The sequence below is a fragment of the Pelobates fuscus genome, chromosome 12 (assembly GCF_036172605.1).
Source record: "Pelobates fuscus isolate aPelFus1 chromosome 12, aPelFus1.pri, whole genome shotgun sequence".
Classification (NCBI taxonomy): domain Eukaryota; kingdom Metazoa; phylum Chordata; class Amphibia; order Anura; family Pelobatidae; genus Pelobates; species Pelobates fuscus.
Window position 1 is genome coordinate 35,799,832 of NC_086328.1, and position 15,381 is coordinate 35,815,212.

At 38.9% G+C, this 15,381-nt stretch overlaps 1 protein-coding gene across 1 annotated transcript in view; it reads left to right on the forward strand.

Moving 5' to 3' along the window:
- Window positions 1-15,381, forward strand: part of SLC7A6 (solute carrier family 7 member 6) — a 31,330-nt gene that overhangs the window by 11,580 nt on the left and 4,369 nt on the right. Inside the window, exons 2-8 of the mRNA XM_063437427.1 lie at window positions 233-771; window positions 4,987-5,112; window positions 5,565-5,709; window positions 8,408-8,531; window positions 9,402-9,505; window positions 13,832-13,928; window positions 14,517-14,666. Coding sequence (XP_063293497.1) covers window positions 264-771; window positions 4,987-5,112; window positions 5,565-5,709; window positions 8,408-8,531; window positions 9,402-9,505; window positions 13,832-13,928; window positions 14,517-14,666 — 1,254 coding nt within the window. The 5' untranslated portion in view covers window positions 233-263. The remainder of the gene's footprint in view (window positions 1-232; window positions 772-4,986; window positions 5,113-5,564; window positions 5,710-8,407; window positions 8,532-9,401; window positions 9,506-13,831; window positions 13,929-14,516; window positions 14,667-15,381) is intronic.

The following is a 15,381-nucleotide window of genomic DNA, read 5'->3' on the forward strand; positions in this document are numbered from 1 at the left end:
TTTTTTTTTTTTATTGGTGCACTAAGAGAGAAATTATTTGTTTCTATTCCTAGTTAGCTGCACAGCTGGGAGTAATTACGGTCAAGGATTAGAGTGTTTGCTTGTCATAATTAGTTTTCGTTTTATTTTATGTGATTTATTTTGTCAGATGACCAGTGTCTTAGAATGTACACTTGTTAAGGGTTGACCTTGTACCTGCTGCTGACTTCCTGCTGCCTCTTTGATGTTTCAGGTTTCCTCTGTAGACCTTTTGTGCCCTCATCATGGAAGAGACAGAGAGCCAAGCTGTGCCGCTCACGTCATCAAGCCCCGGAGATGCCCCACTCAAACCTGGCGTGGGTTCAGAGGGAACTCAGGAGGCCATGCAACTCAAGCAGGAGATCTCACTTCTCAATGGGGTCAGCCTTATCGTTGGCAACATGATTGGTTCAGGAATATTTGTATCTCCGAAAGGTGTTCTTATTTACTCTGCCTCGTATGGGCTGTCCCTGGTGCTGTGGGCAATAGGTGGCATCTTCTCAGTGATCGGAGCTCTGTGCTACGCAGAGTTGGGTACAACCATCAAAAAATCAGGAGCCAGCTATGCATACATCTTAGAAGCCTTTGGAGGTTTTGTTGCCTTTATAAGACTGTGGACTTCCCTTCTCATCATAGAACCTACAAGTCAAGCAGTCATTGCCATTACTCTTGCCAACTACTTGGTCCAACCAGCCTTCCCTTCATGTGAACCACCATATGTGGCATCCAGACTCCTCGCCGCAGCCTCTGTGTGTCAGTATTATTTTGGTGATGCTTATCAATATGACAGTAAATTAAAATGATTGGGAGCAGGGAGTAGACCAGAAGGTGCTTGGTCCTACAATCCAATGGAAAAGAAGACACCATTATTTATGGGGTGTTTTTAGTTGGTTAAGCTTCCAACATTAATTAAGATTGTATTCATTTAAAGCTAATTTAATGCTTGTTCCTTATTTTCTCGGTGTCTGCATCTTAACGAGCAGAGGAGTTATGTGAATGGGTTGAGCATGTAATGTCTTCTAGGCTCAGCCAGGAAGTTCTGGTATGATTTGAGATGATGGTTTTAGATATGAATGGATCATTATCTTATTCCTCACTTCTCATGACTTATGCTCCGTATTTATATTCCAGTTTTAAAGATGCTTTTTGCTGGGCCTTTTCATTTAAAGAACCACTAAAAGCACCCAGACCACATAATTTCAATTAAGTGGTCTAGGTGCAGTGGCCCTTTCATTTTAACCCTGCTGTCTAGTAGATCTGGCAATGTTATGATTGCAGGGTTTACACAACTATAGTGTCTATTAATGGCAGCCACTAGGGCACTTCTGCTTTTTTCAGCCGAGTGAAACTCTGTCATGTGGTCAAATGACTGTGCTAGAGACAGTCTGATTGGTTTGGTACTGCATTTTGTCTCACATGCGGCAAACATTGGATTGACGGAGATCATAAATCATGATGAACCCAGCAAAGCAGGTGGAGTGGCCAGGCAGAGACAAACTCTCATAAGTATATAGGTATATTTAAACCATAGCTTTAGGAGTACATGAACTATTCAATTTAATTTTAATTTTGCTATGTCTTATAAACATCACAAAAAAAAATTAAAAAAATTATAAATGTATTTAGATTATATTCTAAATTGTACATTTAACTATCCAGCTGTTGTCAATCTGCAACTTCCCTGACTTTATGCAAGTCTTAATCCGTGATGGCTGAGAACCATTTTACCAGATGAAGAAAAAAAAAAATCAAATAAGTGGCACCATCAATAATGAGCATGGATGCAGATTCCTAGGCTCCTTCAGATCATTAAAGAAATACTCCAAGTGCCAAAATCACAACATTTAAATGTAGTGATTTTGGTGCGAGGACGTGGTCCCTGCAGTCTGGCAAATATTAACATTGCTGTTTCTTAGAAAAGGCAATTTCTAGCGTTGTCAGTTGGAATGCCTCTAGTGGCTGTTGGATAGGAACTTTCTAGCTTTCAGTAATTAAAGGGACACTATAGACTAATTAAAGTGGTTTGGGTCCCTTAACCCTGCAATAACTTTTGCAACTATTGAGAAATGGCAATAATTACTGTCCAGGGTTAACTCCACCTGTAGTGGCTGTCTACCAGACAGCCGTTCAAAGGGACTTCCGGGTTGTTGGGCAACTTTTGGTCGCCTAACTGACGCTGGACCTCCTCACGCTATGTTTTCCTATGGGGGAATACCTCATTTGAGCTGGAGGAGCAGATGTGGAGAACTAGCTAGTGCTGAAAGACATTGGCGCTGAACTCTGGTAAGTGACAGAAGGGGTTTTAACCCCTTCCGTACCACGGGGAGGGAGGGGGGCACTACACGGAGCTATAGTGCCAGGAAAACCGCTTTGTTTTCCTGGCAATATAGATTCCCTTTAAGTCTTCATGTTCTGTGTGGGATAGCCATTAAGCTATCCTAGATATCATATAAGGCAAGGGAGTAATGAAAGTGATTTAGAAAATTGGGCAGACTGGTTCTCATCTGACGTCACATTCTATGCTTCTATGAAGATGCGAAATGCTGACTGTTTTTGTCATAGAGAAGCATTGGGATAATGAATTGTGAGAAGCATCTGATTAGAGCATTGATTGCTGTGCACGTGTTGTAGTGCTAATCTATGCAAAGCTTTGAATTGGACCAAGATCATGATCTCACAGGCCGAACCGCATTCCTCTTTATCGAGACTGGGTTGGTACTTGATTACAGGTGTTTGTTTTTATTTTAATTTTTTTTTTTTTTATCAATAATAATGAAAAGGAACCCTGTATTTATTTATGAGTAATGTTAGTGTTCCTTCTAATAGATGGCGCCCCATTTATTTCTAAATAAAGTCCATACATATTTGATTCTGAAGGGGTTAAACAGCTAGAGCTTTACCCTTGCTTGATATGTTTAGAATTGTTAAGCAGGGAAATAAATGACCCTAGATTTAATAAGGAATGCTTACAGTGGAATGTTCCTATTAATGGAACATGTCTGCTAAACTGTATGGGCATAGACTACATAAATATTCTATATGTTGGCTAGTAACCTTGTAAAAAAGATATCCGCAATGCCCCCTCTAATGCAAACTAGCTGCTTATTTTGCATATTGGGCTGGTATTCTGGGATTTAAAAATACTTTAATACCTCTCGCATAAGGTATACCTGCCCCAATAGATTTTCTAGGACTGATTTAATTTGGTCCCCAATTCAGTGGTGAAGTTTACATATTTAAAGATTATCTATTGTGTGAGGAATACAAATCTGAATTCTTAACACTATAGAGCCCTTGCCTTCCTCCCCCTCCTGGCCATATTGGGTTATATACACTTGGTTTATCGCCCAATTTCAGCACCAAAGTCCCTCAGTGGCGGGTCGGCGCTCAGCCTCCTGTGACATCCTCATTGCCCTCATCCAGAGCCTGAGAATGTCCAGCGTCAGACAACCTAAAGTCTGGTAAAATCTCAATAGCACCTCCAGTAGCGGTCTGATACTGACTCATTTACTGACACACATTTACATGCAGAAGACACAGACACACACTTGCACACAGAGGAAACTGACACAGACACACACACTTGCACACAGAGGAAACTGACACAGACACACACACTTGCACACAGAGGAAACTGACACAGACACACACACTTGCACACAGAGGAAACTGACACAGACACACACACTTGCACACAGAGGAAACTGACACAGACACACACACTTGCACACAGAGGAAACTGACACAGACACACACTTGTAGACAGGCATACTCACAGATTTGACACATGCACGTTCTCTCACAAAAAATTATAATTGATTTGCTTTATTTAAGTCCACCATCATGCGCTGTTTAGCGATGCTTGGGCCAGAGTGACATCATAACCAGCACCGCAGTGCGCGTGATGGAAGATTATGAAGAGTACAGCTCCCTCGCTGCCTCCGTCTCTATTCTACCCACGGACACTGTATTTGGGCATAGTAGGTACCTGCCGTCCAGGTAAGCAGGTGCCTACTCTGCCTTAAAGCACAGCCGGCCCCCTCCTGGGAAGCGCTAAGGTGGCCAGCCGGTGTGCGTACCACCGACTGAGAAACAAGGCTGTATAGTAAGAAGACAAGTGATTGGCAGGCTCAGGTAATCATGTAACCAGTGTAGAATGTAAGAGTTGACCCCCAGACACTATCACTTGGATAAATCTTGGCTATATTGGAATGAGGAATAAATGGGTCATTGGATGTTTGGCAGAGGGGGATTCAAAATGTCTGTCTGCACTACCTCCAGGAGGAAAAAGCTTTATAGGAATTTTCAATAAATGTCACAGAGCCTTGCTGAGTTTGTGCAAATACACACTATTGTATTGTAAATGCTTCCATTGAGCCAAATGTCTAGCAGGTGGCTGGAGATATGAAGGCTTTGGATCCAGCCCAAAAATCTTTGAATGTCTGTGTCTGATTCGACATGATTTTTCCCAGCTATATATAAACTAGACAGTTATCTGAGACTCTGCAAGCTGCATCTCCCATGATACTCGGAGAGTCTGTCAAAACGAGAAATACATTTTCTCTCTAGTGTAGATCCCCAGTGCACTGTATTGAAGTGGTTATAGTGTCTGGCATCCTATGGAGCTGTTCTTCCATTCAGCGTTAAACCATTTCGAATGTTTTAATGGTTACAAATGGTGGAGGGGCAGTTCCAGGGGATTCTATTTAATATAACCAGTTTAATGAGATGAGTGCCCCTTTAAGGTTGGAAAAGCATCATGGGATTTGTAGTGCTGCAATGATTCTCCATTTGTTTACCCCGAGATTAAGCCATCTCTTGCATCTAGGCCTAGAGTTCATAATTGTTGTTAAAAAGTCACCATGTAACCAGCACTACATGAGAAATGTAAACTATTCTGATAACGCATTTGTTTTCTCTGGTTAAGTTCAGCTTATATAAACAATTTGACTCTTTGCTTTCCCCTAGGTCTTCTAACGTTTGTAAATTGCTCCTATGTGAAATGGGGAACACGGGTCCAAGATCTCTTTACTTATGCCAAAGTTATTGCACTAATCGCCATTATTATTACGGGCATTGTTAAACTATGCCAAGGTGAGTTTTTTGGCATTATCATTATTTTTAATTAAATATAATTTTAACTGTACCGTTGTCTTTACATGTGCTACTGAAACAAGGGCTTTGGTAATGTTAAGGGACCGTACTAAACTTTTCACGAGATTAATATGATGAATGGAAATTAAGTAAAATAAAAAAAAAAAATCAGAAAATTATGACTTGAGTAATTTCGTATAATTTTTATACTCGTGCTAAGGGGTTGTAGTGGACAATTTTTTTTTTTTTTTTTTTTTTTTAATCAGATTGGGCATATATTATTTTTCAGACCTGCATATAGATACGTGATATGGCCATTAAAATGAAGAATATATAAATGATTGATTAAATTATTATTTTTTTTTTTTTTTTTACTTTTCTGTATGATAGCCGCAGCTAAAATCATCTTTTCCTCTAATATTTTCTGCATTCTATGGATCTTTTCTCCCCAGGGCATACACAGAATTTCGAAGACTCCTTTGCCGGTTCCTCTTGGGATGCTGGGGACATTTCTCTAGCCCTGTACTCTGCACTTTTCTCATACTCCGGCTGGGACACTCTTAATTTTGTTACAGAAGAAATCAAAAACCCTGAAAGGTAACTGGTGGCCACATGCAGCTGTGAATGTGTCCCCTGGGGTTTTGGGCAAAGCACAGCTGCGGGAAAATCACAACAGTCATAACAAACCGAGAAAGATCCATCACTGGGAATAAAGAGTTTTTTTCCCCAGAAGGAGTTTCTGATATTAACTCATTCTAGCAGTGTGTCAGGGAAATCAATGAGATCTTTCTCTCCAAGCTGGATTCTTCAAATTAATGTGAAAATATTTCTGGTCAATATATGCTTTTAACAGTACATTTAGACTGCATGCAAAATCCATGGAATTGTCGTATAGATAAACATGATTATGATGATGATGATGATGATAACATGGTGATCAGGAATGAGGTGAGATTTTGGTGTAAATTGTCAACTTCAGCAATTACCAATTGCTTTAGTGCATTTTATTAATGCAAAAACAAAACTTCCTTTCCAATATCCTTCTTTTGCAGAAAATCCCTGTGTCCAGTAAGTGACCAGTCTCAGCAAGTCACTAGTCTGTCATTGCTTTCAGTGTGTGAATTACTGACCGTTTGCATTTGTATGATGAAGGTGGGGGAGGCGGGGGGACACTTGGCCAAGTGGATTGAAGCTTCCACTGTTGGTCTCCCGTTCATATTTTTTTTTTTTTTTTTTTTTTTTTTTTTTTTTTAACGAACCAGATGCTTCATTCACTTGCCTACAAGAAAATACTTTTTACTGGAAAGCTACAGATGGCATCTTTCACAGGTCTGCCACACTCACTAATGCACTTGCAGCTGTCGTACAGGCTGTTGGAGATGTTCTCCTCATGCACTATAACTGTCTGCATGGACAGAAACATTGCTCCAACTCTTGAGGATTCGGAAAACTTGTTGCTGCAGTGGATGATGGCAGACTGTGGAAGATGGCATTCTCGCCCTAAAGGGGAACTGTTAGCTATGTAATCATCCAACTTGTGTCCTGGTTCTATCCCTGGTTTAATGTCAACCATTTCAGAAGGACACTAAACATGGACACTTTTGATAGGCCTTCTTCTCGGCCACATTGATAATCTGTAATTTCCATATCTACATTATCAAGTCATGCTTTATCCAACATGGGTGACATTGATCAACCAATTCCCCCTCCCTTCCCCATCTTCTCAGCAGTTCATTGTCGTCAAGGCTCTAAATAAACGGTTTATAATGCATAAGATAATTCCTCGTTATCTGTGTAGCCGAGGAGGGGACGTTCTCTAGGTGCTGTGAAGAACTCCGGTTCATGTCAAACCATTTCCAAGTGGTTTAACCGTAAACCGGGGGACAGCAAGCACCTGGACACTCTCTACACCAAAACTATGGTGGCTATATTGTGAAATCTCCCTTTAGCACTGATATCCTCTGGTAAAACGCCTTCTTTGTTACATTACTAAACTGAGGCCTTGGTAGTGTTTCGGATCTAAGTTTCATAGAGTTGTAAAAAAAAGGGAGACCACTAAATCCACAATCCTTCCTAATGACAACTGCATCTCATTGCTCACTTTATATAATCCCAAACTCGTCTCACATTTCATAGTCTAGTAAATCAGCTGGAGCTGTTAACAAACCTATTATTGACTTTAAATGTCTTATTGCTATTCCTGAGGTGATTTTTCCTTTCAGTATTTTAGCACATCTTACATTTTCCTCTTCCCTTTGCCTCTTTCTGTTTAGTCATCACTTCCTGTTTTTCATTTTCTCATGCTCTAAACCCACTTATCTATCAGTCTTAAAGAATTGTGGGAAGCGAGAGTGACACTTTCTCTTTGTCTTGGGAACTGCTGTTAAGGGGAAGTGTAGTAATTATGATGGTTTTGGAAGCTTTAACATGAAACCACTATCTGCTGTGCTGTTGTAAAAAAACACATGGTACTTGTTTTGGCTCGTAGTGTTTTTAATATTGAAAAGTGAGATTTCTGACCAGGAGAATTTATTAGGGAAATGTACGATGCTTTCACTGTGGCTCCTGGCCTGAGGAACATTTATTTCTGTGTTCTATGTTGACTTTTTTAAATTAAGGTCCACAAGGCATCAAGAAGACACTTTCCAGAATTTGTTTCGAAACACGTTAAAATTCAACTCACGACGACCATGCCCCTCACATCCGAAGGGCAAACAAGCATTTTTAGATGCCTCTCTCAATTCTCACACATTTTTACTTTTTATATATTTTTTTAAATGTTTGGAATGCTTTTGGATTACTTCCTTCGTTTTCCCAGGATTTATACTGCACCAGCTCTTCGGACACGTGTCTAGCATTTAACCATTCTAAACTAGTTTTTGGAGTTGGGATCATGGTTTTGGGCTAACTCCCTGCAATCAAACACAGAGCTGGTTTTGGTCATCGTTCAAATAATTGGTTGAAGAACAGATCAGCATATATAGTTTACATGTGGGAGTTTGGTGATTTTGTAGAGGAGAAACTCATTATCACTCTGGATTTTAAAAACCCTATGGAGAATTTACAGGGATGAATTATTAAGGAGGCTTTGGCCAGGGTAATGGTTGTATGAAGGCGATGGGAGTAATTTATTAGGTAGAATTCTCGTGGGAATAGCTCAGTTCATACAGTGGACATCTGTGCTATTTTTTTTTTTTTTCCCCTCTGGTAATGGGGAATGTTCTGAGATTCTGTGATGTTTTAAGATGGTCCATATTGGATTATTTGATTTATTCTCTGTGTGTTTTGGTTTCAGGAACTTGCCTCTATCCATTGCGATTTCTATGCCAATTGTGACCATCATATATATCTTGACCAATGTGGCTTACTACACTCTGCTGGACTTCAATGCTATTGTTAGCAGTGATGCAGTGGCTGTGGTAAGTACATCAGATTCTTCACCGCACCAACGTATCCAAGGGTACAATGTCCTAATATGCTTTTTATAGGTTTCTTTTACTATGTTCAAAAATCAAGTCAACTAGTCGGTCAAGGGTTGGTTCCTGGTGTTATGCACCTTTTCCTAATGCTCTCTGACAAAGACTGTTCCTATTTTTTTTTTTTTTTTTTTTGGTGCCATTTGCTCATTTCCATTATTGACTATATATAACTAGAATATTGAAATTTTGGAGTAAAGAATTTGATAGCATGTTTCCTATACTTTTGCTGTGTTTTAGATTATCCTTATATTAAAAATACATTAAGCTGAATCTGGTCCTCGCTATTTGCATCATAATTCATGTAAGCAGCCATGTGCGCCACTTTAAACTAAAGAAGTGTGTATTTTTATATTTCTCCAAAGACCAGCCACTACACAAACATCTTTAAGAAGTAGATTTTAAAATGTGGTTTTGGGTCAGGAAATCCTTTTTCAGTGATGAAGGCAAAAAGTATACTTAATCCTTTTACAGGCATCAAAATTAATAAGCTCATTAAAAATAATAGACAAATTAATGCATTATGATTGTGAACATTTTTAACCTGTAATTAAAAGCTCGAAATGATCGCGAGCCTCTTGTTGAAGAGAACAGCAAAGTTATGTATTTAGTTTTTCTTCATTTACTGGAACATTATAATCAATTCTGGTTTCTATTATTTATATTTGGGTTTCCATCTGTCTTGGATTTTCATTGTTGTGCAACATTTATTTTGTTTCCACCCTAATGTTTATATGCAAACCCTTTTTTTCATTTTCTGTTGGATTTTAAATGCCTTGTTTGCTGATATCTCCACCATTCTTCCTTCTCCAGACGTTTGCAGATACGGTTTATGGAATATTTAGCTGGACAATCCCGCTGGCTGTGGCTCTGTCCTGTTTCGGTGGCCTCAACTCCTCCATCCTTGCTGCTTCAAGGTATAACCCCACAATAAAAAGACAGGTACCTGTGGTTAGGAACTGTTCATTTGTTGGAGTCCAAACTCCAGAATTTGTTGCTGGAATGTCTTCAAGATTACAAGAAACCAGTTTATTAAAATTAAATTGGTCTCCGTAAATGATGTCTCATAGACTGGCACATTCTTCCAATTCTTTACATTTGGCAGTTTTGTTTGTAGATATCACGGTTTGCCGCAAGGCCTAGGGTTATTGAATTCAAAGAATTCAATAATCAACTAGTGAGTCATTCTGCTGGAAAACATGTCGCCCTGGATGTGCCCACAAGCATAAGTAATTATTACTGGGTTCAGTACTGAACCCATACTGATATACATCTGTGCTGAATAGCGTGGCTGTCTGGGTGATATGGGATGGACAGGTAATAAGATTTCCAGGGGTAAATTGTGCTGTTTAAAGTCATTCAAACAAACAAACCAACAAACCATGTGTTTTCATAAGCCAAAAATATTAATGTAGGAAGTACTTTATCCACAGGTGGTCACTCAATCGGGATGTCTACAACAAGTTTTAAGTCACTTGTACCATTACAAAGCTAACTTTTACTATTAGCATATATGATTGGTTGAAGCAACATGAGTGGTCCATAATAAAAATAAAAAAAAATTACAAACTGTGGGCACGTGCCCTTTCCATAACATACAGTAATTACAGTTCTTCGTTTTGGTCTTTCATTGGGCTTTGTCATGAAATATGGTGACTGGCGAGTACCCCTATAAGGACCTAGAGCATCTAACTTGTTTATCTGTGTTTTACTGTCATTAAGGAGATAAAGCATTAATGGAAAGCTGATGCTTCTACCTTTTCTATTTTTATTTATAATGAGCTGCCTATACATTGCATTAGAATTTCCTTACAATTCATGTGCACTCAGAATATTCATACTACAAAGCAGGAACTACTTGACAAAAATAGACTAGTCCCAGCTGCTTGATTTTGTCATTTCCCAACATGCTTTACTCTCACACTAAAGGAAAAAAGTATCTTCATGCCCCTTCATGACCATTCCAGTATCTATGGTCTCCTGGGGGATCATAGTTTTTTTTTTTAAATGACTATACAGGATGTTCAGACACACCTTTTTGACCCTTTCAGGTTCCTGAGATTTACCAAACCCTGAGTCACATTGAAGCATGTCATTTACTGAGAATGATCTAATAAGCAGCTAATTAACGATGGCCATATGTATAGCATGTTATCTCATAAGCAGATTAGAATCTGTAATATGGGAGCCTGTGAGTCAAATGCTTTTATTCTCTGGTTAATTTTCTATTTATATACATTCAGCCTGCATTTTCTGTAAATGCAGTTGATACATGTGATGCTCAGATCACATATGAAATGGGTGGAAAAAGTCCACTATTGCTTTTTTTTTTTTTTTTTTTTACAAATACTGACTTGTTACAGATATATTGAGGAATATACAATATTGGTGAGTAGATGGCATCTCTGATATGGCCATTTGCACACTCATTCACTCCTCTCAGTCTAGTGCACTCAACTCTCCAATGCTCCCACAATGAGCCATGTTTCCGTTTTTGTCTTGCGTGTTCCGTCTCTATCCGTATTTACTCTTGCTTCCTGTATGATTTCAAACTTGGCCTTAAATTCTTGGTTTCTCCTGTACGTGTAAACACTACTTGGTAGTTGCAAAACATTTTAACTTGTTTTGCTCAGTAAATAACCTTAAACTGTCCTCTGATCTCCATTTCCACATCTTGCGTATATGATAACACATCCTTTTTGCCCTTTTAAATGGTGCCTAATTTCCTAAACCATAGTAACAGCTTGTTTTAAGAAGCATGTCAACTAGGTGGTTTATAGCACTCCCTGCGGCAGTGTCCTCCTGTCGGACTTGTTCTTGCGCTCTCCCTGCTAAACATTTTTGCTGTGAAAGCATAGGTCATATAATCTGTAGAAGCAATGCATGCAGTTTGTATGCACATGGCAAGCTATCTTCCCCTTTGGATACTTTGCTCTTTAACAGAGCCATTAAGCAGCATGCTCTTAAATGTTTAAATGTATCTGTAGTGAATTGCTGACATTGTTTAGCCACTGTAGCCACAGCACATCTTTATCTGTATAGCTCAATTCATGAAGACCAGAACTTAACATGGGCGCCAGTTCCATTCATGTTTTTTTTTTTTTTTTTTTCTGATGAATGAACGCAATGACTGCCAAGTGCTTGTATTCTGTAACCCAGTAACCCCTGCTGAGCATGACTCAGTACTTACATTAAAACTAGGATGGCTAGGATTGCTTATGTTTGAAAGTTGCATATCCTGTTTGTAGAAAATCTGTAAAGGTCCAATATTTTGGAAGTTTTAATGCAAGATGGGGTTGGGCACATGGATTTGGGGTGACATCCCCACACTATTTACAGTGTATGTCTTTGAAAGGGCAGTTTCCAATAGAAAAGTGGGTGTTTTTGTGAATGTGTAAATGTGAGCGCATACAACTGTGATGGCTAACCTTGACACTCTAAATTGTTTCTGGACCACATTTCCCATGATGCTCAGCTAGCTTTTAGAGTCTAAAAGCAAACCGAGCATCATGGGAAATGTAGCCTAGAAACAATTCTATGGTGGCAAGGTTAGCCATCACTGGCATATAACAATGTGCTTATTGGGAATGCAAGAGTCTAAATCTAGATGGTGAGACAGTAGTCCCGTATAGGGACTGTTGTGCTGAATCTGGAATTGTTGGGAGCTATACTTGTATCTATTATAATCTGCACCCGGGATAGGCACATTCGTCAATCCAGATGTTGTGTACTAAAACTCGTATAATGCTGGCAAAGCATTAGGGGGGATATAGTCCCCAACATTTGGAATGCCAGAGGTTAACCTACTCCTGCTCATTATATATTGCATTAAGAATGATGAACAACTCTAGCCAGGAATGTCCTTTAACAACTTGAATTGTTTGGGTTTGTTTTCTGTTTGAACTCTCACTTGCAATGTTTCTTCATCTCAGTGGTGACTTTTTACAAACAAACCATTGTGCTGTTGGTCATGCTTTGCAATCCTGCTATTATAAACAACTAGAGGCACAAACTGTCATTCAGGAGATGATCAACTGATCGGAAACAAAGAATCACAACGTAATTCTGGAAAATCATTGTCAAAAATGTGATTGCTCTTACAGCAGACTTTACAATCACCCCAAAAAATGATGGCCGCAATCGGTATTTCCATGACTATCAGGATGTGGGCAATCTATGCAATGACGAGTTAATTTACACATCTCCCATATTGTGTTTTGGACTTGCTCTACTCTATACAATAGGAAACTAGGTGACCGATCTGTTTGTTACAAAAATGGTGACCTTCCGTTTGATCAGTTTTCAAAGTATAGCTGGAGGCCATTTTGTTGATTACACACTGTCCTTGTAAAATTTATAATTGTCCTCTCTTGGCAAATATCGTTACCACACACATTTCAGTTTGTTTTGCATTTAAAGGGACACAAACCACGTACTACAGTAACAACATTTCTATATATTATAATATAATTTTTTTAAATTTTTTTTTTATTGTCCTAGTTAAAATTCACAGACCTAACCTAACATGTTACAATTTCATCTTTTATTGCGTTCTGATCTGAGCCTTTCTGTATCCTAGAACTTCCTACGGCTTTCTATAATCTTGCTGAATATGGTGGTAGAAGAGGGGTACATAAGGCTTTAGAAGAATAAACAATGCAATATTTAAAATGTTCAGTGAACAGACAATAGACCTCTATTCATAAAAATAAGTGTTTAATACACTTGTAGGCAACAGGTCATTTAACTATGGCTAGCAGCTGACAAAGCATTAGGAATTGTACCACTTAAACAGCTGAAGGTCAGTCCCTAGGCTACTGCTGGTCACTTTCCCCAAATCCTCCTTAATGATGGGGGGCTTCGTGCGTGGTTGTTATGCTGCATCAAGGAACTTTCAGATTAATTCCCCTATCGGCAATAAATGTATTCCACATAAGCAACATTAAAAAGTACAAGAAAGTTTAATGTAATTTAGGCAACTGTGAAATTTCAAGAGCTGATTGCCATCATTAGGGCAGAATTGCGTGTATATAATGTTCAGCATGTGAGTGATCTGATGAAACCCACTTTGCATTGGTCGTTTTTTTTATTTTTATTTTTTTATAATTTTTTTATTTTATTTTTACGGACTTTCCAAGTTCTGTGCTGTGATATAATGTAAAGCAGTCTGTTTTGAAGAACTCTTTTGAGCTGCTCACTTGTGTTTTTTTTTTTTTTTTTTTTGTTTTCTAACCTGTCAAAAGATTGTTCTTTGTTGGAGCAAGAGAAGGACATTTACCTGACATGCTGTCTTTGATTCACCTGGAAAGGTTTACACCGGTACCTGCCTTGCTGTTTAATGTAAGTCCTTTTTCCTCTCTGTGTTAAACAAATCTGTACCACCTCACCTATCCCTGCAAACCAAGCCTGCTGCTTCACCTGCCCTATGTTTTCATATCCCAGTTAATCTATGCTACACCCATTGAGAGCCACCCTGCAGCTGTATAATACTGTCACAGTAGAGCTGGTTTCCAGCCACTCCCAAGCTCTACCTATCTAAATAGACAGGGTGTTTGTTTTTGCACCACGACTTCTGAGGACGGCAGGAAAAAAAAAAGCAAATACAGCCGGCTCGTAGTTGAGTAGTATGATGAAATAAGATCTTCGTAGAACAGAAGTTAATATAAATTCCATTCTTTATTCACAAAACAAATCTCAAAGTATTGTCTACCAATTAAAAATAAATCAATAAACAGCCTGTATGACCTGATTCATACAAAGAACTGTGTAACGCGGATTGCATCCCTATAGACCAGGAATATAGTATGTTTATTTGTAGTGTAGGCATCCCCCTTACATATGTCACTCAAATTGTGCTAGGGTTAATGTGTAAATTATCTTTTCCTAAAATGTGCAATAATTGGGCATCGCTTGTGTCCTTCATTGCAGTGTGCTGCTACCCTCGTCTACCTGTCCGTAAAGGATGTATTCCAGTTGATTAATTATTACAGCTTCAGTTATTGGCTGTTTGTTGGTCTGTCCATTGCTGGACAGATTTACTTGCGCTGGAAGGAACCGAACCGTCCACGACCGGTCAAGGTCAGTCTCTGTTTGTACGTGAAATGTGTTATTGAAATGATGCTCGGTTTGGGATTTACTTTGTAAAGTTAGTCCGAGGTGAAGATAGAACCCAAAACCAACTGAAAGATCATTTGGGGTCTTGTTATGGTCAAAGCAACGTCAAACCAATTTTGATTAATAGAGTTCCTGAGCTGGGTCTTTATAGATCTCACCGGGGGGAAGTTTAACAATTTACATGGTAAATGGTGAAATCGCATATCTTGTTGACCAGTGCCAAAAACATGTGATCTCAAGATGAGTTGAGTGTTTGTCTTGAGTTTGAAGATCTGAGATCAGGTCCCAATTATTCTTGATTCTAAATTGTAGTTCCATGTGAAGTGCCAAACAAAAAATAAAAATAAAATAAAGCCTTGAACACATGTCCATGAGAATCTACTATTTTATGTAACAATGGACAATGTAAGAAGGAAACTAATGGTGCAGATTGTAAATATAATGAACTGATGAAGCATGTCCAAAATGTTTTCCGCACATGTAACAGAGTCAATAATATTCTCAAGTTCTCTATAGCTGCTGGTCTCCACCTGTCGATCTGTCCCCTGTTTAACCCCTTAAGGCCCAAACTTCTGGAATAAAAGGGAATCATGAAATATCACACATGTCATGTGTCCTTAAGGGGTTAAAGTTTTGAGCTTTACAGCTCTTTGCTACATCAGCCATTATCTCTTTTTGC